The sequence below is a fragment of the Pantherophis guttatus genome, chromosome 1 (genome assembly GCF_059756535.1).
Source record: "Pantherophis guttatus breed Tessera chromosome 1, ASM5975653v1, whole genome shotgun sequence".
In the NCBI taxonomy this organism is placed as follows: Eukaryota; Metazoa; Chordata; class Lepidosauria; order Squamata; family Colubridae; genus Pantherophis; species Pantherophis guttatus.
In genome coordinates this window covers 329,993,129-330,019,791 of record NC_142063.1, presented here as the reverse complement: position 1 = coordinate 330,019,791, position 26,663 = coordinate 329,993,129, and the positions used below count along the sequence as shown (strand labels likewise).

General features: G+C 38.5%; 1 protein-coding gene across 1 annotated transcript in view; it reads left to right on the top strand.

The window, feature by feature from the left end:
- Positions 1–414: 414 nt before the first annotated feature.
- RABEP1 (rabaptin, RAB GTPase binding effector protein 1) overlaps positions 415–26,663 on the top strand; it is a 67,878-nt gene continuing 41,629 nt past the window's right edge. Inside the window, exon 1 of the mRNA XM_034420893.3 lies at positions 415–653. Coding sequence (XP_034276784.1) covers positions 611–653 — 43 coding nt within the window. The 5' untranslated portion in view covers positions 415–610. The remainder of the gene's footprint in view (positions 654–26,663) is intronic.

Sequence of the window (26,663 nt, the reverse complement as noted above, 5' to 3'; positions counted from 1 at the left end):
AGAAAGAAAAAAGGAAGGAAGGAAGTAAGGAAGGAAGGAAAGAAAGAAAGAAAGAAAGAAAGAAAGAAAGAAAGAAAGAAAGGTCAGTCTGTCTAGGTCTGCTGTTTCCAACTCCAGCAGCATCACTGCATCTTCACCATGAGAGAATAATTCCCAAAAAGCAAGCTGGCCCTAGTTACAAAACGTTTGTGGGGCGCTGCCTTAAGCCATTAACGTAACTTGTGGACCCAGCTACATGCAACCTTTTATTCCAAAACATATCAACCCCAACGAGACACTGCATCTTCATCCCAGCTTTTAAATTCAGTTTCTCCCCCCCTCCCCCAATTTAGCAGCCACTTCCATCACCCTCACAAACAGGTAGCTGCTGCAGCTTCTACTCCCCGCTAGGCTGTGAGCCCTCAGCACGGTATTCCCCCCCCACCCCCCGGCCGCCTCTCTCTCCCCACAGCTTTCGGCGCCACGGTGCGCATGCGCAGCCGCTCGCGCTCCCTCCTTCCCCCCCCCCGCCGCCGACTCCCCGCCCCCTTCGCCTGTCAAGATGCGTTCGGCTTCGTCTCCTGACGTAGCGGACCCGGCCTCGGCGTGACGGGGACGAGCTGGCTCGGTCATGGCTCAGCCCGGGGAGACCCCGGCTTCGGAGCCGACGGAGGGTGAGGAAGGGAAGGCCGGGGGAGGGAAGGAGAGAGGTGGGGGGGGGGGGGAAGCCGGCGCCGGCCTGAGGCGCGGCCTGCTAATTCTGCCTCGACCTGGGTGCAAAAGGGGGGCGTGGGAAGCGGAGAGGAATGCAGGCCTCAGAGGGAGCGAAGGAAGGAAGGAAGGAAGGAGGGGATGGTGGGCATGGAAGGAGCGGAGTCCCTCGCACTCCCCACCGGCGCTTCTTCCCCTCCCCGCGGCCATCCTGAACCAAGCCCTCAGTTTTCTTCTACCTTTCGTCGTCGCTCTCCTCGCCCCCATTCTTTCGAAGCCCCCCCCCCTTTCGCCATTTCTCTCCCTCTCCTCCCCAGCCCCTCGTCCTCCTGCCTTCCCCCTCTCCTCCCCTCCCCTCCCCGGTCCCTTCTTCTCCTTGGCCCAGCGTCGCCGCCAGCTCCTTAGGCACCAGTGCTTTTTTTTGCAACGATTTCTGGCTTCAGCCACCCATCACTCACTGCGGTCTCTTGTCTCTGTCCCCATCGTACCCCCCCCTTTCCTCCCCCCCCCTCTTTCAAGTGATTCCTGCATTTTTTCCTTCCATTCTTCCCCAAACAGCTGGTGCTGCTTCTCCTCCTCCCTCCAGCACGTGAGTTTTCTTCTCCCTTCTTATCTTTGTGTCTCTCTTAAGCCCGGAACTATTTTATTCCTTGTTCATTTCTCTCTCCCCATAACCCCCCCCCTCTGTTTTAGCTTTCCCCAGCTTGGAGTTGTAACTGGATGCAAGTAGAGTTCTTTGGGGCTCAGAATGTTGTGTGAACCCAGCCGATTTATTGTTCAGAAACTGAGTTAATTTAGTGGCCAGGTTATAAATTCAGCCACAAGGTGTTCCTCCCCATCCCCTTTTGTCTTCTTTGCAAAGCAAATTTGTCCCAGTTATCTTTTCTGCTTGTAGCTTCCCCCTCAATTCTCAGGGACCCTCATCATTTACTGTTCTGACTTTAGTGGTCTCTTCTTTCACCTCTGATCCTCCTTCATGCCTAGGCAACCACTTACTTTAACTGTCACCTAAACAGACTGTTCTCTCTTCTCCACAGTAACCACTTCCTGCATCTTTGAGGTGTTAAATAGTAATACTAAACGTGATATCAACTGTGGTAAGGCTGAAACTATCAGGACCATGGATTAATGTTGTTAACAGGTTTACACAGGCTATCTAGATCAAATAAGTCCAATATTAACGGTATGTTTAATCACTACAGAAATAAGATAGACAGTCAGAAATATGATGGTTATGGCATTTGTCTAAGAATGGAGAGTCAGATTCAGGTTTTCCCTCTTCCATGGAAACTGATTGCCAGATTGTAGGCTAGTCACTGCTTCATTCCAATGAATCTCACAGGTTTGTGGTTGTGGAAACAAATTGAAGGAGGAATACTATGTAAACTGCCTTGACATTCTAGTGAAAAGACAGATTTATATCTAATATAAATAAAAAAGAATAACTAATTTTATTAATTTTCTAAAGCTGATGCCTCATGTTTGTGTACCAGTTGCTCCTTGAACTTTTCTCCTTCTGCTGTAAAGGCAGGCTTGGTTCCCTTTTTTTAATCAGCATTCTTCCACTATGCTTGCACACTTGTTTTTTTTTTTAAATAAACAATTTATAGTTGACTTGAAAAATATTGGCAGTATTAATGAAGATATATTATGGGTGATGTTTTCTTAGAAAATAACAAATGTAATAAATAGGGGAAGTATGTATTAAAATTGTAAGTAAGAAGGAGGGGAGCTACCCATAGTGCATGTACATATACAACTACCGTTGGTAGAGGTGTCAATTTTGTAAATTTGTGTCACAGTTATACAGAAACCTGCTATTGCAATTGAATGTGTGAAATAACAGATTTTATTGGTTGCAATTCTAAACCACAAGGATAGTTATAGAAAAGTTGTTTTTAATGCTACAAAATCTTGTAAAGTAACTAATAATAACGAATAAATTTATTTTTTATTTATTTATTTATTTTTGCGATTTATATGCCGCCATTCTCCCGAAGGACTCAGGGCGGTTTACAACAACAATCAATAATACAAATCACAAAATAACAAGATAAGTTAAAAACCCCTTAAAAACCATATTTAAAATTATTACAGTTTGTGCAACTCCTAGCAGATCAAGTTATTTGACAGAAGAGCCACGTCTTCAGTTCGCGGCGAAAGGAGAGGAGGTCCGGGGCTATTCTGAACTCAGTGGGCAAATCATTCCAAAGGGTCGGCGCTCTGACAGAGAATGCTCTCCCCCTGGGGGCCGCCAGTCGACACTGTTTGGCCAACGGCACCCTGAGGAGGCCTGCTCTGTGGGAGTGCACGGGACGGTGGGAGGAAGGCAGAAGATGGTCCTGCAAGTACCCCGGGCCTAAGCCATGTAGGGCTTTATAGGTAAGCACCAGCACCTTGAAACGGACCTGGAGAGCAACCGGCAGCCAGTGCAGCTCGCGCAGGAGAGGTGTTGCACGGGAGTAACGAGGAACTCCGGTAACTACCCGCGCGGCCGCATTCTGGACCAGCTGGAGCCTCCGGATGCATCCCAAGGGCAGCCCCATGTAGAGGGCATTGCAGTAATCCAACCGAGAAGTAAAATAAAATAGCAATAGCACTTAGATTTATATACTGCTTTACAGTGCTTTATAGCCCACTCTAAGTGGTTTATAGAGTCAGCATATTGCCCCCAACAATCTGGGTCCTCATTTTATTGACCTCGGAAGGATGGAAGGCTGAGTCACCCTTGAGCTGGTGACAATTGAACTGCCGAACTGTAGCCGGCAGTCAGCAGCAGTTCTGCATTCTAACCACTGTGATACCTTGGCTCATATGCTTGATTTGCTGGGCGAAGACTTATGAATCTCTGTATTGTTTCAATTATTTCTTTGATAGAAGCAACTCTCCAGGAGAATACACATTTCTACAAAAACTGTATGTGGTAAATGCCATAATATCATATCTTGCTCCCAATGCTAAGGGCCCAATTTGGATAGAAGGCTGAGTCAACCTTGAGCTGATGATAAAATTAAAAGTAAATTGTAAAACCATCTATTTAGATAAAAATATTCAGTTAATACTTGGTACCCAGTCAAAATTCAGAGGAAGTAAATCTTCTAAAAACTGAGACTAATTTAAATTTTTAAAGAATAGAATTCCAAAAGTTATTGGCTAGGGTTTGTGTGTTTGTGTGTTGAGTTAATCTTTTCCACTATGTGGCAATGTCCATGCAGTTTTCTTGGCAACATTTTTAAAAGTGGATGCCATTGTCACCATTTGCAGACTGAAAGAGAGTGACTGGCCCAAAATCATCCAGTTGGCTATTATCTAAGGCAGGACTGGAATTCACAGTCTCTCAAGTTCCATGCTGGTGCCTTTAACCACTACAACCAAACTAGTTTTCTGCTAGGTTCATACACTGCACTATACTATGATGCAGTTTGCTTGTGGCATTTTATATCATCTTAATCCAACTAAATATAAATCATATTAAAATAGTTTATGGCTTAGTAGTGTATTGACCAAAATCAGGAGCCAGAATATTTTTCTTCAGTTAAAGGAATCATGAATAAGGTTTTAACTCTAGGATAGAGTTTTGGGACACGGGGAGAAGTTGACGTGTGTGAAAGCAATTTTCAGTTGCCTTAGATTAAAGCCATTCTGAGCTTTAAATGTTTTTATGAAGTGACTTTATAATCATATATGCATGACGTTGGCTTTTTATAGGTAGTTATATTACATTATTTCTCCACTCTGGACATGAATCCGAATACTGTATATTGGAAAGCTTGTAACTTTTTTATAACATTCAGAGGCATTGTCATGGTTGAGTGCATAATTTTAATTCTATTACCATAGATTACAGTAGGTAGCAATGGCTAGATCTCACTTCCCTCAGAGAAATGTATGAGTTATAAACGTTGCAAAACTGGAGATAGACAGTCATGGCCAGTGCAACTACCTGAAAATAAATTACAACATAGAAGTGTGGGTTCTGTGACTGTTAAAACTCTTCATGTGAATAAAGAAATGATTAACGTCAAGAGATGAATAAAGTCATTTCAGCCAGGGATATGGACCAAATCCTACTTTTGTTACATGGAGGGAAAGGAATGCAAAAATGCTTCTCTGAAAATCCACACAAATTTGTACCATGTAAACAAATATATTAAAGTGCAGGAAGTATCAAAAGAAGAGTTACTTTCCCTTATAACTATTTTTATGTCTTTGCTGGTCATAAAGGAGAATTTTACCTTTTGGTAATTGGGTTTCTTTAATACAAAACAGGAAGGCCTGTTTTGTATTAAACCTATAATGTGTATTTCATTTTGGTTTGACCTATTGGGCAAACCCAGCTTTTTCTATATGGAAACCATGGGTTTGGGGCATGTTATATATATGGCTACCCAGTTGTGGTTTATTCAAGAAATTATGGTTATAATAAGGTGTGGGTGCATCTGTTAAAGGTGTTGATGCATTGATAATGAAAAGCGTAATGTTGTGGTTATGTGGTTCCATCCTACGTCTTAAGGGAATTCAGACACTCCAATTTACTATACTGTCAATTTTTAAAGTACTGTTACATGAATCATTTCCGGTTTTTCATCTGTCAAATGCAGAATATTTGTATGATGATCATCTGCTTCTATTATGGAATAATACTATAGTGGAAAAGAGATGGAGTGTATAGATTAAAATTTGTAGTTTATTTATGTAGTGCAGATTTTGAAAACTTGTTGGGGATTAGAATAGAATAGAATAACAGAGTTGGAAAGGACCTTGGAGGTCTTCTAGTCCAACCCCCTGCTTAGGCAGGAAATCCTATATCATTTCAGACAAATGGTTATCCAATCTCTTCTTAAAAACTTCCAGTGTTGGAGCATTTACAACTTCTGGAGGCAAGTTGTTACATATTGGATTGCATACGTATTGCAAGAGCAATTATCTGAAATAGTACAAGATTTGTTTGGAAATAGACAGTTATTTCTTTTGCAAAAATTGAGTACAGGAGGGAAAGAGTTTCTGTCCATAGTAAAATGACCTAATAACTTGCTTTAAGATCAAATGAGATATTGAAGTTTATTTATTTATTTATTTGTTCAACTTGTATGCCGCCTTTCTCCGAAGACTCAAGGCGGCTTACAATGCATTTAAAAACATATATAAAAACATTAAAAATTAAAACATTAAAAACAATTAAAACCCATTCACACCATTCATTCATGTTTGGGAGATAATGATGGCAACTTCTGAAATATTTTTTAAGTTGATAATATTGAGTATCTAATATATTCTGGAGAGAATTAATAACTTTGGATTGACTTAACTTATTTGATAAAATAAGATATCTTTTTGTCTGCCTAGTAGTCTCCAGAGGAGTTTTTGTTTTTAGTGAGGCATAAATACTGAGAATTACTGAGAAACACTGAAAAATTGACCAAAAAAATATTTTTCCTGAATTGCTACAGGTTCCTAATTCTTAACTGAAAATCTCTGTTGTGTTGTACTGGAATGGAATATTTAAACATCAATTATTGCTTCAGAATAAAGATTCAGTTGTAAAAATGGTAACACTTTCACTGCATCTAATATGTTGTCAGTTGAAAAGATTATTTTTAACTGTTGAAATTTGCTGCTTAAAATGAGAAGTCACAGAATGCCTGTTTTAAGGCTTACTATTGTAGACAAGGAGTAAATCTTAACTTTAATCTTAAACCATATTTTTATTTTAGGTCATATTTTCTTTCCTTGCAGTCTATTGTATTGAGTAACTAAGGTTTAATGGTTATCCTATTGTTAAGCAACCACTAATCCTTGAAGAAAACAATATACAGCAGTGTGCAAGGGCAGCTATAAAACAAGACTGTACCTTGTTTTATAACACTTTTTTCTAATCTGCAGGGTGCCTCTTTTGAAGAGCTGGGGGTAAAGTAAGTTTTCCATACTCTATGGAGTCCTGATCACTTGTTTATTTGTTATTGTTTGGAAAAAAAAGTGCTACCTGACACAGAGGTATATTTTAATTACACTCAGCTGTTTATATCTGTTGTGTGAACATAGTGAATCAAACTATGAAGATTAAAAAAAACTGCCAGAAAAATGCAGCAAAGAAATGACAAAATCTCCTTTTTTTAATACAGTAGTGTAATTTTCAGACAGTTTTTGCACTTATTCAATGTTATCATCTATCCTATCTAAAGTACAGCAACCATATGCTTCCTTTTAAATACAATTTCTTTTAGATGGAATGCATCTCTAGGTAATTTGACCTTGTAGAACTGGTTCACACATAATAGAAGTCTTTATTTTGCTATTATTTGAATAAGATTTCCCTTTTAATATAGTACAGTATGTTAACCATTTATAATTGTCCTCCAAAAATTATTTAAAGATCCAACTATAATTTACGGCCCTGATTTGGAACTGTTTTTTAGTAGCACACGGAAATTATGTTATGTTGAGAGACTGACCAAAAAAAGGGATTTTGGAGTTAAGATTACTCAAACAAACTAAGAAATTGTGTTGAAGTCAACTGAGAGACAAAAGGGGACCATGTAGACAGTATACGCAGCTTGTATATAATAAATATTTTTTTCTTATGGGACATGAAGATGTGCTTTTTTTCTCTTGGACTGAAGAGCCAGTAACACCAATTGTGCCTGCTGATTCTTCACTCTTTCATGAACAATCATATAAAAAAAGCATTTTTAAAAAATGTTTTGTCATTTCTGAAAAATTGGATATGCTTTGGTAGAACCATCTATTTATTCTGCGCCTATCAGGTGGTTACTGAGAACTGCTTCCCCAGTATTACATATAATTATATCAAATGTTATGTTTTATTTGTATTAAAGTACAAACAACTTGGATTTGAAGACACTTTAAAAATGCTGTATCCCAGTATTAAAAATGAAATAAAAACAAACATCATTATTTGAACAGGATAGAAAAAAGCCAACAAATTAATCAATAACCAGGTAGCAGTCCGGTCACGATGGCATTTGGGATCAGGATTGCCATTGCTAAGTAATACAATTATAAAGTACAATGTCCTGTGACTGCTTTGTATAGTGACAATCTCAGCAATCCTGGTTGATGTAATCCCAAGACATACTGTATAGAAGAAGTGGGAATCCCAGCTAACAAGTGCAGGGATGACCCTGGATAGTGGAGGGGGGCCTGGGAATGCCGGCACAGGCCATGCTTGGGGAGGTGGTGGTACTGCTGTCAAGAGGAAAAGCAAGAACGACTTGTGACCTTCCCTGGTCACAAACAGGGAAGACTTTTCTGGCAGGAAATGTGGCTATTTATTTATTTGAATATGTTTAGTGATCATGTGACTGCAACTCCCTGAAATTTTGTAACCACGAGCTGGGACCTGAGTGAGTAAGTACCCTGTTTGCAATCCTGTGCCATCAAGGTGCTGTAATGGCCAGAACGTTGAGGATGAGTCTGTCTCTTTTTGCAGCTCCACCAGAACTTTGAACAAATGGACATAAACTGAGGACTACCTATATAGGAATTTTCTTTATCAGGATCCAAACGAAATAGAAAAGAAAAGATACATTGGCAGCCAAGAAAGGGAGCGTTACAAAGTATCCAAATGAGAAAGCTGAAATGATACAGGATTTTCTGCTTGAAGGGGTTGGACTAGAAGACCTCCAAGGTCCCTTCCAACTTCTTATTATTCTGCTTTATCTTGCGTAGTGTAATCAACAACAGCTGCTGATTGTGATTGGTTCTGAATGAAACCAAGAAGCTACAATAATAGTAATGCTTGATGAATAGCTGTTTATAAAATTGTTTCAAATAAGCATTTAAGTATTTGTACATATGGTTACATGGTAAAGGAATGAATATAAATGTAAAAATGTAATTGATTGTTTATGATAAAGTACAGACTTTCAGGGTGGACAGTGTTGACTCAGCTGTATTGGGAGTTACCAAAAAAGCTTTGAGGAATATCTGTAACTGAGAGGAGTCTTTGCTAAAAATGTATAGTAAATGGATAAAGATAAAGATATAGTAAAAAGGTAAAGTATCTTATGGAGCTTCCTGGCTTAGAGCTAGTTTATTAGATGGACTTGTGTAAAAAGCTCAGTAGAATTTGCTGCACCAAAAAGCTGTTTATCCTATTTTGCCTTTGCCTCATTGGAGTGAGAATTAACTGTTGATTTGATCATCAGAAAAATTATAGGTGCACAGTATATTTTGACAACATGATAAAACTCTAAATGCAGATGAATAATTTCAGCTATTGTAATAATCATCTAAAAATGATAAAGTGAAATTATTACTGAATGTTTTAGCTTAGTTGTTTATATTTATTTCCTCTGGTTGATTATGACTTTATGGATAGAATATGCATTTTAGCTGTTAAATTGAAAAGCATTGTTTGATATTACCTTTTCTTGCAATATAATTTGATTCGCCAGTTGCGTCCCTTTCTGGATTGGGACTCCCTACACACAGTCACTCATGCCCTCGTCACCTCCCGCCTGGACTATTGTAATGCTCTCTACATGGGGCTCCCCTTGAGGAGCACGTGGAGGCTCCAACTGGCGCAGAGTGCGGCCGCACGGGTGGTTATGGGAGCAACATGGCGCTCCCGTGTAACACCTCTCCTGCACGAGCTGCACTGGCTCCCGGTGGTCTTCCATATGCGCTTCAAGGTTTTGGTTACCACCTTTAAAGCACTCCATGGCTTAGGACCTGGTTATTTACGGGACCGCCTACTACCACAAATAGCCTCCCACCAGCCGGTACGCTCTCATAGAGAGGGACTCCTCTGGGTGCCATCAGTCAAGCAGTGTCGACTGGCGGCCCCCAGGGGGAGGGCCTTCTCTGTGGGGGCACCCACTATCTGGAACGAGCTCCCCCCGGAGATACGGAGGATCCCGGATCTACGCACCTTCCGCCGTGCTCTTAAGACCCTCTTATTCCAGCAAGCCGGCCTGGCCTAATTTTTCTCCCCTTTCTTTTAAATTTTAAATTGAAATTTTAATTTGTTTTAAATTTATTGGGATTTTAATTGTTGTGGGCTAAATTATTTAATTTGATTTTAAATTGTTTTTAACTTTTGTATTTCTGTATTTTATCCTATGCCTGTTCACCGCCCTGAGTCCTTCGGGAGTAGGGCGGTATACAAATTTAATAAAACTAAACTAAAACTAATCTAGAATCTAGATCAACAGTCTTCTCAATATGTTGTTTTAATAATAATAATTCACATCCACCAGTAATGTGAACTACATTTTTAGTGATAAGTACACTTCTGGGTTTGTATTGTGAGCTGACAAGTTTATTTCAGACAAAGATTACTGAAGTGATAGTGAATGCATGGGTAATGGACTGTTTATATATACTCAGGATTTCCAAAGGGAAATCATTCCATCTCTTTTTTCTCTCTCTTGAGATATTTCCTTTAGATTGAAAGGGGTAATTATGGATTCCTCAAAGTTTGTTAGATTTGAGTTGAATCATGTAAAAAGAGACAAATTATTTGTAACTCAATCTCTTAGTTATTATATTTATTCTATTTTTAAAACTGACCAGAATACATCTTCTTCCTTATTTTTAGTGTGTTATAAAAATATGGTATAAAGATTGTGATCTTTCTATGACTTCAACTGAATTGTCCGATATTTATACAAGTCTGGGTTTATTATTAAAGTTATGACAGAGATACTCTCAATGCTTTTTCCATACATGAAATATAGCTTTTATGGATATATTTGTATTTCTATAAACAGTATCTTCTTTCACCCTCAAATTCTATTTTCTCCATTTTTAATCATATATATTCTCTTTTAATTTTTAATAATTCATTATTTATCCTAATATATTTAAACATGTTCGGGGATGCCTTTCTTCCATTTCATCTTTTTTGTTTTACAGCAATCTTTCTTCTCTTTCTCTTCCTCTCTCTCCCTTCTTTTATCCTTCGTACCTTCTTCTTCCCTTCTCTCTTACTCCTTCTCTACTTCCCCTTCCTTTCTCCCCCTCCTCCTTTCTTCCCCCCATCTAACTTTCTCTCCAACTCTTATTTCCCCTTCCTTTCTTCCTCTCCTCTTCCCTTTCTTCTATTCCTCTCTCTCCTTTCCCTTCCTTCACTCTCCCTACTCCTTCTTCCATCTCTCTCTATTGCTGTATTCATTTTCAATTCAGTGTTTTTTTTCTATGGTGTCCAGGCATCCCCAATTTTCTCTCCATTTATTGAATATATTCCTCAAGATTCCCATCATGTTTTTTAATTCTTAACAATGTATTTCAATTTATTACATTTTTACCTTAAAACCTTAATTAATTACTTAATTAACCTTCCACCTCTTATTTTCTTTAATTCCTAATTTCTTATTCCCACTTCAATAATTATTTTTCTTTTTTCCTATTATTTCAATTACTTTCAGTTATTTTTATTTATAAACCATTCTGTATCTGCTGGTCTATTTTACATTAAACAATATACTCCTTTAAAAAAAATCCTTACTTATATTTCATTTCATCTTTACTTACATCATTTACTTACATCATTCACTAACATTTCAATTTTATTTCTTAATTTAAATTAATTCCTTTGCTTTTTTCAATCTTTGGCACACATTTCTTTACCCTCAGCAGGTGTTTCTCTCCCAATCCATAAATCCCCAGACAACAAAATATAAACCTATCTTTCACATTGCATCTACTGATCTGTTTTACATTATAAAATATATTTCTTTTTTTTAACTCCTTACATACATTTCATTTCATCTTTACTTACATCATTTACTAACATTTCAATTTTGTCTTAATTTCAATTGAGTATTCCCTTTTACAATAATCTATATATTTATTCCAATTTGTTTCTTACATACAATTTCTACTACTAATACAATTCCCTTAAGTCAACATGTTAATTCCCTTTCTACTACCTTTTTTTTCTTCCCCTTTTTAACCATTTTCTTTTAAACTCTCCAGAATTTCACTTCTTAATATTTTCCTCCCTTTCTCCCATTCTCTTATTTCTTTCTTCTTCTTTTTCTTTTTGTATTTTTTGTATCTTCCTTCCTGCATCCTTTCTCTAGTTTTTAACTTTATTACCCCTTTAATTCTCCCCCTCACTCTTTTCCCATTTCCTTCTCTTTTCTTCTTTTTTGAGAGATATTCCCCCCTATCTATTTTTATTTTATCACTGTTGATCTTAGTGTAACCATCTATATTTTTTCCTTCAATTATTTTCTTTCCAACATTATATTCTTGCTTCTCACTTATCTTTTCTCTTTCTTTTTTCTTTTTGTATTCTATCCAATCCTCTGCTTCTTTATTTCCCTTAAACGCTTCTCGCACCTTTTGCAACATCTCCCTCAGCTCCTCATACTCATACTCCCAATTCTTCATATTTTCAATTTAAGAAGAAATAATTTTTAAATTTATTATTATTTTAGCTTATATATAGTTCAAATTCAAGTCCATTTGATGTCTTTTTTCTTTCCAAGTAGTGTCCAATTCAAATAGTCATTTGACCCATTTCAGTTTGAGATTTTATTCTGTCAACTTCTTTTTGTAATCTTGCTCCAGCTGTTTAAACAAATACTCCTAAAAGGCTTCTCACGATGATTTGATGATTTATTACAATACTACTTTCCCGCCAGCAGATGTCTCTCCAATCCACAAATCCCCAGGCAAAAGTATCAATTGTAAATCCACATAAGTAGTACTTCCTGTTCTTCAGTTAATTCATTTTGTTGTTAAAAAATGCTTACAATTTCCTTTTCCTTATATTATTCTTAATTTCTTCCAAATCCAATTCTAAATCCAGGTGGTTAGTTCTCCTTTTAGGGCTTTTGTTTTTAAAGTTCCTCTTTATTTTTTTTCCCTTCACTTTAAATTCCCAAATGCCAATTTTGGGCTGGGACCTCTTTTAAGGTTTTAAAAATTTTTCTTCTTACCTGTGAGTTGGCCAATCACTCACTTGGTAACAATACTCTGTTTCATCACCGCTCCTACTCAATTCTTAGTCTGGTTGCCTCAGCTTGTAGCGGCTGTTTCAATGGCCGCTGCCACCAGGTCAAAGAGCTGCCTCCAACCTTTTGAGGAACTTGCCTGTTCCTTTTGGTCTTCCAAGGCGCCTCTCTCTCTCCCCCGTCCCTACAAGACTGATCCAGACCGAAGACCCCCTGACAGTGGTTTGTCAGTTTGGGTTTTCGCAAAGCTCAATGGAGCTTTGCTATTTCCCAACCAGTGTCGCCATGATGCTTCTGGTTTCTCACTGATTTACATTCTGTGATCTTTTCTGTTGTTTGTTCCATGGGTTCCACGGAATGTGGACAGATGAAAATGATTGAATAATTGAAATAGTATTTTTTTAAAAAGTTCTATAGTAAGCTTTTGAACAGTGGTGATATCCAAAAACTATGATTGATGTTGAAAAGTCAGAAATGAGACTGAGTAAATTTTGCAGACAACAAAGTCGTCATGATTCGTTTGATGATTTTTTTCCTTCTTGTTAATTTGCTATTGCCTTGACTGGTAACTACTATCAAGCTGAATCTCTTTTAATGTCTGCAAACTCACAATCAGTAAGCCATTCCTCATCTCTTGGTAATACTATGAAACTATGGCCAATCTCTGAAATACTTAGACCACCTGGGTAGTTGACATGATCATTCCTAGAAATCCTCTTTCTTCTAGAAGAACCTAAGGAGCACTTGGTTTATCATAGAGTTCAAAGCAATGAAATAGTTAATTGATGGCTGGAATGGAGGTGGAGGAACTCTCAGGAAGAATTGGATTGAACATGGAATCCAACCCTGAAATCCTACTCCTTCCCAGCAGATAATGTGAAAAGGGCAAACTTCTCTGCCTACATTGTATCTATACAAAATTGACAACAATGCTTTCCATATTACATGACATCTCATCCATTTACAGGTTGGCAAAGGAGAGCCAAAACAGGCTCTCTGAGAATTTTCAGTATTTTGAAGACGAAATTGATTACATTCATATCAATTTCAACTCCAAAAATGGGATAGGTCATAGGGAGGTGACCTCAACAACTGCTTGTTATGTTCAAATGGATTGTTTCCAGCTTGTAGATCTCAGGGTTATGGAAAAGGTAAGGTAGAGTGATGAGTCATTCTGCCAGTTTGTTGCCCCTCCTAGGAGATTAAGTAGCAAATGAATCCTGATCCTTTGTTTAAGGAAACGATTAATGCTTCCTTAAGGAAATGATTAATGCCTTTCCAACTAACTTATAATTTACCAAGATTTGTGGATAACCCCATAGATGTACTAGAAGTGGATCTCAGGTCAAAGGCATATTTATCTTTTTGTATGCAAATATACTCAATAACTGAATTGATCAGTTAAGTAGCAACCTTGATGCACTTTTTTGGAAGTTGGTTCCATGATATCAGGAATGTTTATTCTGAATGCATAGGGTTATTTGGTTTTGAGTGGCATTTCTATAAAATATTTTGCCTATTCTAAGTTGAATTATTGTATTGATAAGTACAGATGTTGCTTATTGATCATCACGGAGAAAATTTATCTGCTTAATCTCTAAAAGTTGACACTGATTTGATGGCACATAATCAAAACAACAAATGTTGCTTACAACATATTGTCAGTCATAATAGCATTTCTGTCTGAACAGTTCCCTCTATATTTCCTGCCTGGAGGCATGTATTCTGAATATATTCATTCATATCTGATAGTGCAGCCATGAGTCAATGACATTTGGGTAAATGTATGGTCCCTGTCTCATATAATTCAGAACTTAATTGTAAATTCATTATGTGGATTTAAAATATGTTGGAACAGTGATCTTGCTTTAAAGGGCAGAGATCGACCCCGAGGCGCCTTGTATGTGGGGTGCCACAAGGGTCGGTCCTCTCGCCCCTTCTGTTCAACATTTATGTGAAGCCATTGGGCGAGATCATCCATGGTTTCGGGGTGAAGTACCATCAGTACGCTGATGACACTCAGCTGTATATCTCCACCCCGGGCCACCCCAATGATGCCTTGAAGTGATGTCCCGGTGCCTGGAGGCCGTGCGGATCTGGATGGGGAGAAACAGACTCAGGCTCAACCCGTCCAAGACCGAGTGGCTGTGGTTTCCAGCATCCTGATATAGCCAATTGGTGCCGTCACTGACTATTGGGGGCAAGTCGTTGGCCCCCACAAAGAGGGCTTGCAACTTGGGTGTCCTCCTGGATACACGGCTGTCTTTAGAAGAACATCTGATGGCTGTGGCCAGGAGGACTTTCTATCAGGTTCGCCTGATTCGCCAGTTGCGTCCCTTTCTGGATCGGGACTCCTTATGCACGGTCACTCATGCCCTCGTCACTTCCTGCATGGACTACTGTAATGCTCTCTACATGGGGCTCCCCTTGAGGAGCACCCGGAGGCTCCAACTGGTCCAGAATGCGGCCGCGCGGGTGGTTATGGGAGCGACATGGCGCTCCCATGTAACAACTCTACTGCGCGAGCTGCACTGGCTCCCGGTGGTCTTCCGGGTGCGCTTCAAGGTATTGGTTACTACCTTTAGAGCGCTCCATGGCTTAGGACCTGGGTACCTACGAGACCACCTTCTGCCACCGGTAGCCTCTCACCGGCCAGTACACTCCCACAGAGAGGGGCTCCTCAGGGTGCTGTCGGTCAAACAGTGTCGACTGGTGGCCCCCAGGGGAAGAGCCTTCTTTGTGGGGGCACCTGCCCTTTGGAACGAGCTCTCCCCAGAGATACGGAGGATCCCAGATTTACGCACTTTCCGCCGTGCCCTCAAAACTTTTTTATTCCAACAAGCTGGGCTGGCCTAACTCTTTTTAATTGTTCAATTTTAATTTGTTTTTTAAAAAGGGGTGTTTTAATTAGTATGGGCCAAATTTGTTTAATATGTTTTTAATTGTTTTTTAAATTTTATATTGTATGTGTTTTATCTTTGGCTGTTCACCGCCCTGAGTCCTTTGGGAGAAGGGTGGTATATAAATCCAAACTAAACTAAACTAAACTAAACTGAACTAAAAAATAACTTTCGTCAGTTTGAGAATTACAATAAATCTAATCTTCCAATTGACTAGGATTACAGAACCCCATAATTCTGTCAGCCCAGGTGTTCACAATAATGAATCAGCTGTTTTAAGTTCCTGATCTGCTGAGTCGGCCACTTTTGTTGCTGACATAATATAGAGCATGAAGTAGAATTAGCAAGATTTCTACAGATCAATCTGGTTTAGAGCATCTGGTTGAAAGCTTTGGAAATAGCGGGCTTTAATATTAAGAGGAAGGCTGTGTGAGTAGAAACGTACATTGTTGTGTCCCAAACTAGATTAAGTCTTATGGAGGACTGCTTTATACAACATGATGACTTCGACATACAATAGGTTGGTAATCGTGAAGTGGTCTGAGAGTTATTTACAAGAGATGGACAGGAAATAATTGAGTTTCTATTTATCATTTTTGTGCAACACACTGTGTGTATGTGTGCTGTAAGTAGCATTCATACTTGGTTATTTATCAAGGACATCATCAATCTTGACTTAGAAATACAAATATGCAAATAGATAGACTAGGAGAGGAAACAGAAGACTAGATAAGAAAACTATTACAAGGTGAGATTTTAAAAAACCTTCCAAAATAAATATGGTGTATAAAAGATAGTTAAAACAGTATCAGTTCCACTAAATACATTACCTCAAGCTAATATTTATAACATCAAGCCTTTGTGTAAATGTCAAGTTAACAGTGAGCAAGTTTTTGTATAGCTCTTTTAGTTGTATGTCTTTCCTTTTGATCCGTTTGTTCTTAAGCTGATGGCATCAATAAACATTCCAAATAAGATCTCATTGCAAAAGAAGAATATTTTGTCCTACCACTACTATTAAAATATTTTGTTCACTATTCCATCTTTATCATCTTAATGGTGAAAAGATGGAAGAAATGAAGAAAATGTAGATTAGTTGAAAATAGAAGAAAGAAACATTTGGGATTCTTTGGAATTCTGTGAACAAGTCAGACCAATTGAATGATAGAAACCTCACCTAACATTATAGAAGGGTGTTATTTGCTTATCATACAATTATGTCATACAGAATCAACTTTCTCAATAATTCTTAGTGTTGCTCTGAAAACTGTATAGTAAATTAAGCTGAAATTGCCTATTGCAAATAATAAGCATCTTCTTAGGGCAAATGGCTAATTTCCCTTCTTTCCATATCATACTCTTGAACCTTCTTGTATGTATTCATTAGAAATTCATTGTCACTCATCATTTCTATTTAGATCCTTTTTTGTTTTGCTTCTTGAACAATCTTTGGAAATTATAATGACTCATTTATTTGTTAAGGAATCATATTGTACACAGGTCATGATTTTGATCATAGGTCATGGGATTGTAGCTCCTATTCACCATGAAAAATTCACAATCCAGTTTTTATTACCAAATAGCTATAAACATTTGCATCTATTTATTAAATTTATATAGCTGTCCAACTCATGAGAAGTGATTTGGACAGCATACTAAAAAGTACAGTACTATTTAGAATTATTCACTGAGCCAGGAATAAAAAATTGGGGGAAGGGAGGAAAAATGCAGTTGATCTTTGAGTATTCTCTGTACCCAAGTATCTTTTTAGATGGAGTGAAGGTACCACAGTAATGCAAATTTGAGTTTATCAAGTATAAGATATTGCTACCGTGTTTCCCCGAAAATAAGACCCTGTCTTATATTTTTTTGAACCCTGAAATAAGAGCTTGGCCTTATTGCCATGCGCTCAAAAGCCCAATTGGGTTTATTATCAGGGGTTGTCTTATTTTGGGGGAAACAGGGTACATGATAATTTCTGGGTGTAAAAGTTCTAGTTCCTAACATTAAGGTATCATTCAATGCTGTGTGAGATATGTGGATTCGTTTGAAAAGAAATTAACTAGACCATCTTCACATTAACAAAAATTAAGTCAATTTTAGTTGTTGTATCAAGTAGTATTTTAAAATATTTGGAAAATTATGTATTTACTTTGATTTCAAACTACTGCTATTCTCATTTAAATTTCCTAATGCTGCAAGAGTTCATCATTTCATATGTAAAACAAACAAAATAATCTAAATCAGTGTTTCTCAACCTTGGTTGAAGTCCACCCATCTTCAAGCTACCAAGGTTGAGAAACACTGATTTAAATGGATCCAGAGAATCTTCTTTGTTGAAGGATTGATCTTCTAGCATTCTTGGAGAATGCTGCTACCCCGCATTCATTTAGAAAATTGTTAAAAGTATGGCTTTTTCCCTAATTAGTTGAGTAGTGAGCTGTCATAAAATTTTATCAGTTGAGTTGATGGTTATCTCTTCTATATGTTTTTTTGCCTCTTTTCTACTTCATTTATGGTTTCTGTATTATTTTTATTGTTGTAAGTTGCCCAGAGTCATCATGGAGTCAGACAGCTTTATTATTCTTATAAATAAAAAAGCATGAATATTTATAGTAAATGTTAATTAGGTATCTTATACAGTAAATGTGTTGGGAACATGTAAACAAGTTACAGCATGTTTATGGACTTTTAATACTGTTATTTAGCTCTTCTGTATGTTTCAATTAATAATTATATTCTATGTTAGTAAAATATTATTTTTTCCACCAATGCATATATTTTTTTTAATTTGATGGTTGCTTACTTTTTTCCTAAATATATTCAGGAAAAGCTTCTGTGCAATTATTTTATGAAAACATTATGTTCAGAAATAATCTTACTGATAATCAGCTTGCTTTTAGTTCTAAAGTTGTTACTGTGTACATTATATTATCCAAAACTTTGGCATAGTTGTTGAAATCTTACATGCCTAATAATTTTAAGTGTATGAGGTGGAATTTACATTAAACTTCCCAAGTTTACTAATTGTAGCAAGCTTTTTTCACTGTGTGACAAGAATAAAATATAACTGGCCAGCAAAATACTGTGTTATATTTTTTCTTTTTGAATCGTACTTGTAATGGAATGACACTTCAAAATTAAATATTTAATTAAAACAGATGTTTGAAAGGACAGACCAAGGAAGCTTATGGGTAAGAACAGTATTTTGCAAATAATAGTCAAGGAATACTCAAACTAGCATTAGTCTACTGAGAATTCACAGGTAGTCTTTAATTTACAACCACAGTTGGAACCATAGTTTCCATTTCTAAGCAAAGCACTTGTTAAGTGGGTTGCACCCTATTTTTTGGCCTTTTTTGCCATGATTGTTAAGTGAATCATTGCAGTGAAGTGAACCATGCAGTTGTTAAGTGAATTCAATTTCCCATGTTGACTTTGCTTGTTGGAAGCCAGCTGGGAAGTTTCCAAATGGTGATCACATGACTTTGGGATGCTGCATCTGTTGTAAATACATGTCAGTTGCCAAGCAACCAAATTTTGATCATGTGACTATGGGGATGCTGCAATGGTCATAAGTGTGAAAATCAGTCATTTCACTTTTTTCAATGCTGTTGTCACTTTGAACAGTCACTCAGTGAATGCTTATAAATCAAGGACTATTTATATAAAAATAGTGTCAAGATTAAAAGAAATCCACATCCCTCTCAATTGTGTATTGGCCAAATTTCACTTAAAATATTGCATTCAGTCTGGGCACTGCACTGGAATGAGCTTCCTTTTATACCCACTTTTCTTCGTTTCTTTTCTTATGGAATTGATGACAAGGCTTCAGGAAATGACTGATCTCTTTGTCGTCCCCCCCACCCACCCTAAATATATTACAATATGCTGAATCATGGATCATATGATCTCTGCATCTTGGATTTTGGTGTCTGATAACAACTTCATGCCATACTTCTATAGTATTCTGGATATTATTCCAATCCTTTTATTTATTTTGTTATTAAATTTATATGCATCCCATCTCCCACTCAGCTGGTATATTTTTTAGTGCTGCTAACTTAATCATCTTTGTTTTACTATATAGGTGGTCACTATATTTATACTATACACAGAGGCTATCATTAGAGTTGATTGGAGTAGAACTACTCAAACATAAACATGTTTATTTATAACAGTGGTATAATTACTATATTTAAAGTTTGAGGTCAACTGAAGGCCAGCCTCCTGTTTACATATTACATTTTGCATTCAGAAAATACTGGTAGATATTTTTCATGGCCAATTTCCAGTACACCGAGCACTAACTATACAGTACAATCTTGGTAGATTTGTCCACTAATAGATGTTAACTGTGCCAGTTTTTTTTTAAAAAAAGAAAATAGATGCTGAGAATTTCTTCCTAGGATATTTTGATTTAAAGTTTGCATATGATGAGAAATAATTTATTAGGTGAGTCTGAAGTTACAAAACACAGTCTTTTGAATTCTCTTTTAAATTAATTTTATTAAAGTCCTTTACAAAGTAAAAACAATACAATTTAAAGAAAAAAAGTAAAGTAAAAAAAGAGAAAAGTAAATAGGAAAAGAGAAAAAAAGAAAAAATGGTTTCTGATCTTTACAGCAGCTATAAATCGTTTATATTTTGTCCTCTCGCTATCTGATTACATCTTGGGTCTTTTCTTTCCATATTCTATCATTTGTAATCATCAAACCCATAAATCACATTCCTTTCTTTCCATTTTCAGCAAAAAGTTCATAAAGGGTTTAAAGTCACTGACAAATGTCTTTTTCCGAATCAGACAAGTCAGTTTTACCAGTCCTGAAAATTGTGTCATCTTTATTAACTGTTTGTCCATTGTGAGTATTTCAAAGTCTTTCCATCATTGTGCACATAATAATCTCACTGCACTTACTAGATACAAAAGCAATCATCCATAAGTCTTTTCTAACAATCTTTTGAATTCTCAAAGTAACCTTCATCAAAGCAGGCAACAAAGAATGAAAAAGGGAGCTGATACACAAACCATATTTTTCACAGTTGGGAGGAATATTGGAGCTGACTCCAGACATGTAAATTAGGCTAGTATCAGATGCACCAGAACATTCATTAAACTGTTGGGATGAATAAACATACAAACTGTGATTATTTCCTCTTTTTTGAAATCCAGCTGTTAATCTTGAACTGGCTTCCAATCTGTAATTAAATGCAAACATTAGAACATTTGCTCTTTTATAGTTTGTAATCATGTTTAAAGAATAATTTTTACTTAGCAACCAATTCACTGTGCTCTGTTGACTAATGATACATCTTAACCCCCTACTCTTAAGCTTCTGCCTCAGAATTTGCCTTCTTAAAATGTATGTCTGTTCTGTAAAGATAGAAATTATACTTTGATGGCAAGAAAAGCAAAGAAATACAATATGAACAAGCAGCCCCAGTATAAAGCAGAAGATACCATGCTGCTGCTGAACATCAGAGTTCTGTAAATTTAGTACATGAAATACTGAAATGGAAAACAAGTTTCAGAGGGGAGAAAAGAGAAAAAATTGTAAAGAGTGTTGGAAGAAATGTCCATCTGGGTTCAGTTCCAAGTAGGAAGAAAGACATTGGAAACATGGAGACTGTTTGCAAAGATGGTTTAATGGTGGACAGGACCATGTGGTTTGAGGTCCTGGGCAAAAAAGAGCACATGGGTGAGAGAGGGAGAGAGATTTATACCCTCTCTTGGGCCCTGCCTTGGAGCTTCCTGTTCCTGTGTAAGAAATGTATTCTGATTGGTTGTTAGACTCCCATGGGGCCATGCAGGGGTAACTTTGTAGGTTGTCTTGAAACCCAGGCCTGGTTGAATCTTGCTGGGTGATAATATAACAAAGGGGCTTTGGGCAATTCCTATTATGGCTTAATGGCTTTGTCTTGGTTTGGATCTTGAGTGAGGGCAAATCCTATCATGTCCTGAGGGCAGAGGTGGGCATCACATACTGTGACAGCCGGTTCACCCAGCATCAGAAATGTGAGTGTGCGCGTGTGCGGCATCACAAAACACAGCAATTCGCTCGCTCGCACCATCCACACATGCGTGCGGCATAAAAAAACATGGCAATTCTCTCTCGTGCACCTTCCACACATGAGTGCAGTGTCGAAAATGGCAATCTAGGACAGGATTGCACCTGGGCTGGTGGGTGGGCCCAACCACCTGCAGGTCGCAACTACCGGTTCACCCGAAGCAGTCCGAACCGGCAGTAGCCCACCACTGCCTGAGGGCCATGTCTTTTGTCTTGTAGATAGGTTGGCACCAAAATATCTGCTGGGGCTGGGGGGCAGGGAGCTGAGGCTCTGAGTTTGTCTTTAGAAACATGTTTCTCCTTTAGGGAAAATATAATAATCTGCCTTTTTAATATTTCCTAGAATATTTCATTTTCCTAGGAGAGGGGTGGGTGCTAACTTCCTACAAGAGAAAGCCTGATACCTTTTATCTTGTAGGAAATCATTTATTTACTTAATTTTTATCATTCCTTTATTTTTGGTTAAATCAAGGTAGCATACATACTTCATTCGCCTGTCTCCTGTTTTTCCCTACAACAGCAATCCTGCAAGGTGGATTGGTTTAAGAGAAGAGAATGACTGTCTCAAAATCACCCTGTCAATTAAGGGAGGACTAGAACTCATAGCTTGATTTATAACCCAGCTCTTAACCACTATCATGTTGTCTTTCTTTAAAATTTAAATGTGGGGAGGGAGTAAAGAGGGACTGCAATAGAAAATAGATTGTTCTGCATCTTTAATGAAAAGAAATACACAAACTTCTATTATCTACAAACCTGCTCTACACTGTTGCAGCAAATTTGAGTATTTAAGGAATATTTGATCATGTCTGAAATATAAGTAATACATTGCTAGACCAAGTCATACTCTTGAGGTACCCTTTCATCTGTATTTACATGATCCAGAAAATGGAACATGAAATGTACTGTTGATTCCAAATTTCTTAACATGGTGTTGTGCATATGTGGCAATGTGCATGTGTACAAGGGCAATATATTTTTATTATTTTATTTTATTTTATTTATTTATTTTCATCCAACCTTTATTATTTTTACAAATAACTCAACATGGCAAATATATTCAGCTTATCTTCCTCCTCCTATTTTCCCCATAACAACAATCCTGTGTCATGGCTGATTTGCTACGCACTCCACTCGCAACCAGACAACAGAAACAGAGTTGGGGTGGGCAGGTTTGGAATGTAAGGGAGGCTTGGGAGGAAATTGTGGAATGCAAGAGAGCCCACTGTCGCCTGGCAACATGTTGGTGCCCAAGGTCAAATGATGGGAAGTTCCAAGGTGCTCAGACCATTTCCCAAAACAAATTGACTGTAGTTTATTGGTGGACAATGAACAGTGGGTGGCCCAGGAGAGAAAAGGGGATTTTACCTATGCCGCTTCAAGCGCAAAAACTTCGGAACTCTTGGTAAAATAATGTCCTAGGGTTTGGGGTGTTTTTTGTTTGTTTGTTTGTTTGTTTGTTGCTTATACCAACAGGATGGTTGACATCCTAGTTCTACAAATGATATGGTTGAGATACACTCAATTTGATTACACTCAATACTCAGCTTGATTTTTTCCCTATTTGTATTTATAGTACTGAAGGTTCTTTGAAACTGTATTGTGACTTGTGTGCCTCTACAGAGTTATTTAAAACTGTACACCTTGTTTGATACATTGTTCTTCTGTAGTAATACTAGTGCAGATCAGGTACATACATTAGGTACATACTTCTAACTTTAGTCTACAGCTGACTAAAAATGTTGGTTAAACAGATTATGAAACAGATAAGAAAAGCCTGGACCTTGGAGAGTCTTGAATAATTGAATAGAAAGTGTTGCAAGCAAAGGCTTGATAGCAAGGAGTGTATTGGTTAAGATTTGACGAAGAATGTTAGTACTTGCTGTATTTGTATGCAGTTAGTCCACAAGATGTTGCAAATTAGCAAACTTTTTTGGGGGGGGGGACAAGGACACATCTAGAAATTTAAGGGCATAGTATATTCAGAAATTATCTGCCAAGAGTATACTTACATATTCACAAATTGCCTGCTATGGAGCATATGCCATTGCAGCAAATTCGTTGTAAAGATTTTAGAAATTTGTATTGTACTGTTGTGGTTTAAAGAGAGATGAACCATCTCACCCTGAAGGGACTGGCCCACCTGCGCTGGCAGAGGGGGCACACTGTGGACTCCATCAGCCAAGGAATTTGGGCTGGCAAGCTCCAGAAGAAGAGCCTTCTCTGGCATACAGTAGCTCTGACCTTCTGGAACATCTTGTCCCCTGAGATGAGATTGGCTCCACCCTTCTGACGTTTCATAAGATTCAAGACCTGGCTCTGTCAGGTGGCTTGGGGACCCAATGAGGGAGCTTCATACTGGAAGTGGTTGACTGTTATTAAAATTTAATCCTACCTCCCCACCCCTGTGTGTCCAGCCCCTTTCCCATCTGGTGTTAGTGGTTTGTATTTGTATTTGTTAATGATTTTATCTGCTGTGTTCTACGTTGATTATAATTTTTTTTAAATGCTTTAATATTTTTATGCTGTAAGCCACCCAGTCATTGAATTCGAGATGGGTGCAAATAAATTTCACAAACAAACAAACAAATAAATTAATATTCAAACATTAATAATGTAAGCTAATATTTACTCTTTAGATGGGTGCAAATAAATTTCATAAATAAATAAATAAATAAATAAAATATTCAAACGTTAATAATGTAAGTTAATATTTTCTCTTTAGATCCCCCTATAGAGAGCGTCCTGTCAAGGACAGATAGTCCTTGACTAACGACCACAATTGAGCCCAAAATTTATGTTGTTAAGTGAAACATTTGTTAAGTGAGTTTTGCCCCATTTTATCATCTTTCTTGCTGATAAGTGAATCACTGCAGTTGATAAGTTAGTAACATGGTTGTTAAGTGAATTTGGCTTCCCCATTTTTTTTGCTTGTCAAAAGATCTCAAAAAGTGATCACATGACCTTGGGACACAGCAGTGATCATAAGTATGAACCAGTTGCCAAGCATCTGAATTTTGATCACATGACCTTGGGGCTGATACAAAGATCATAAGTGTGAAAAGTGTGAAAAATGGTCATAACTCACTTTTTTCAGTGTCATTGTAACAATGGTCACTAAATGAACTGTTGTAAATCAAGGATTACATGTAATGGTTTGTCAAAGTAGTCAATATCAGGCCAGGTCCAAAAATACACCAAGTGAAACTAAGGAAATTGAAATTTTGTATATTCCTGTATATTCAACCATGCAATAAGAGGTGATATTGGTTTTCTTCTTTTCAATAGCCATTTTTTTGGTGTTGCAATTGAGCATTCCTAAAGGATTGTGAAGAAAAAGCTAGGCAATGAAAAGAATAGAAACATATAGAGTAATATTTTTCAGAAGCAATGAAATCACTGACCCTCCCCTATTGCTAAATAATAAATAAATAATAAATAAATAAATAATTTTATTTCTATACTGCCCTTCTCCCGAAGGACTCAGGGCGGTGTACAGCCTATTAAAAGCACAAAGACAGACATTAATTAAAAATAATTAAAATTATTAAATAATTTCAGCTCAGATTTAAAACCCCAAAAATTTAAAACACCCAATTTAAAATCATTACATTGATAGCCCGGCCTGACGGAACAACAGGGTCTTGAGGGCACAGCGAAATACACGGAGGTTGGAGATTTTACGCATTTCCGGGGGTAATTCATTCCACAGGGCAGGGGCTCCCACAGAGAAGGCCCTCACCCTGGGTGTCGCCAGCCGATGGCACCCTGAGGAGACCCTCTCTGTGGGAGCGGACTGGCTGCTGGGAGGCTGTTGGTGGCACAAGTCGGTCTCGAAGGTACTGGGGCCCTATGCCATGGAGCACTTTAAAGGTGGTGACCAACACCTTGAATCTCACCCGGAAGACCACTGGGAGCCAGTGCAGCTCGCGCAGGAGGGATGTCACGTGGGCACAATGAGTTGCGCCCATAACCACCCGTGCGGCCGCATTCTGGACCAGTTGGAGCCTCCGAGTGCTTTTCAAGGGGAGCCCCATGTAGAGAGCATTACAATAGTCCAGCCTATTGTAGGGAGGTGACAAGGGCATGAGTGACCGTGTGCAAGGTGTCCCGGTCCAGAAAGGGCTGCAACTGGCGAATCAGGCTAACCTGATAAAAAGCCCCACTGGCCACGGCCGTAATATGCTTGTTTTGGGAGTGCAATTTATTTGAGATGACATCAGAACCTGACAATGCTCTTCTAAAGACAGCCGTGCGCCCAGGAGGACACCCAGATTGCGCGCCCTCTCTGTGGGGGGCAGAGATTCACCCCAATACTCAGCAATGGCACCAGCTGACTATATTGGGACGCCGGAAGCCACAGCCACTTGGTCTTGGACGGGTTGAGTCTGAGCCTATTTTACTCCCCATCCAGACCCGCACGGCCTCCAGGTAGCGAGACATCACATCAAGGGCATCATTGGGGTGGTCTGGGGTGGAAATGTACAGCTGAATATCATTAGCGTACTGATGGACTCTCACCCCAAAACTACGGATGATCTCACCCAGCGGCTTCACATAAATGTTGAACAGAAGGGGCAACCGACCCTTGCGGCACTCCCCATATGGGGCGCCTCGAGGTCGACCTCTGCCCCCCTGCCAATACAAACTGTGAACGGTTGGAGAGGAAGGAGGAGAACCACCGCAGGACGGTGGGCCCCTATTCCTAACCCCCTCAACTGCTGCAGCATGATACCATGGTCGATGGTATCAAAAGCCGCTGAGAGATCTAATAGGACCAGGACAGAGGAGCAACCCCTGTCCCGAGCCCTCCAGAGATCATCCACCAACGCGACCAATGTCGTTTCTGTGCTGTACCCCTGCCTGAAGCCCAACTGGTACGGGTCTAGATAGATAGCTTCATCCAGGTGCTGGGGAAGCTGTCGTGCCGCCATACTCAACAACCTTCGCCACAAAACGAAGGTTGGAGACCGGACGGTAGTTAGCTAATTCTGCTGGGTCCAGGGAAGGCTTCTTGAGGAGGGGCCTCACCACCGCCTGTTTCAAGGCGGCGGGAAAGGTACCCTCACTCAGAGAAG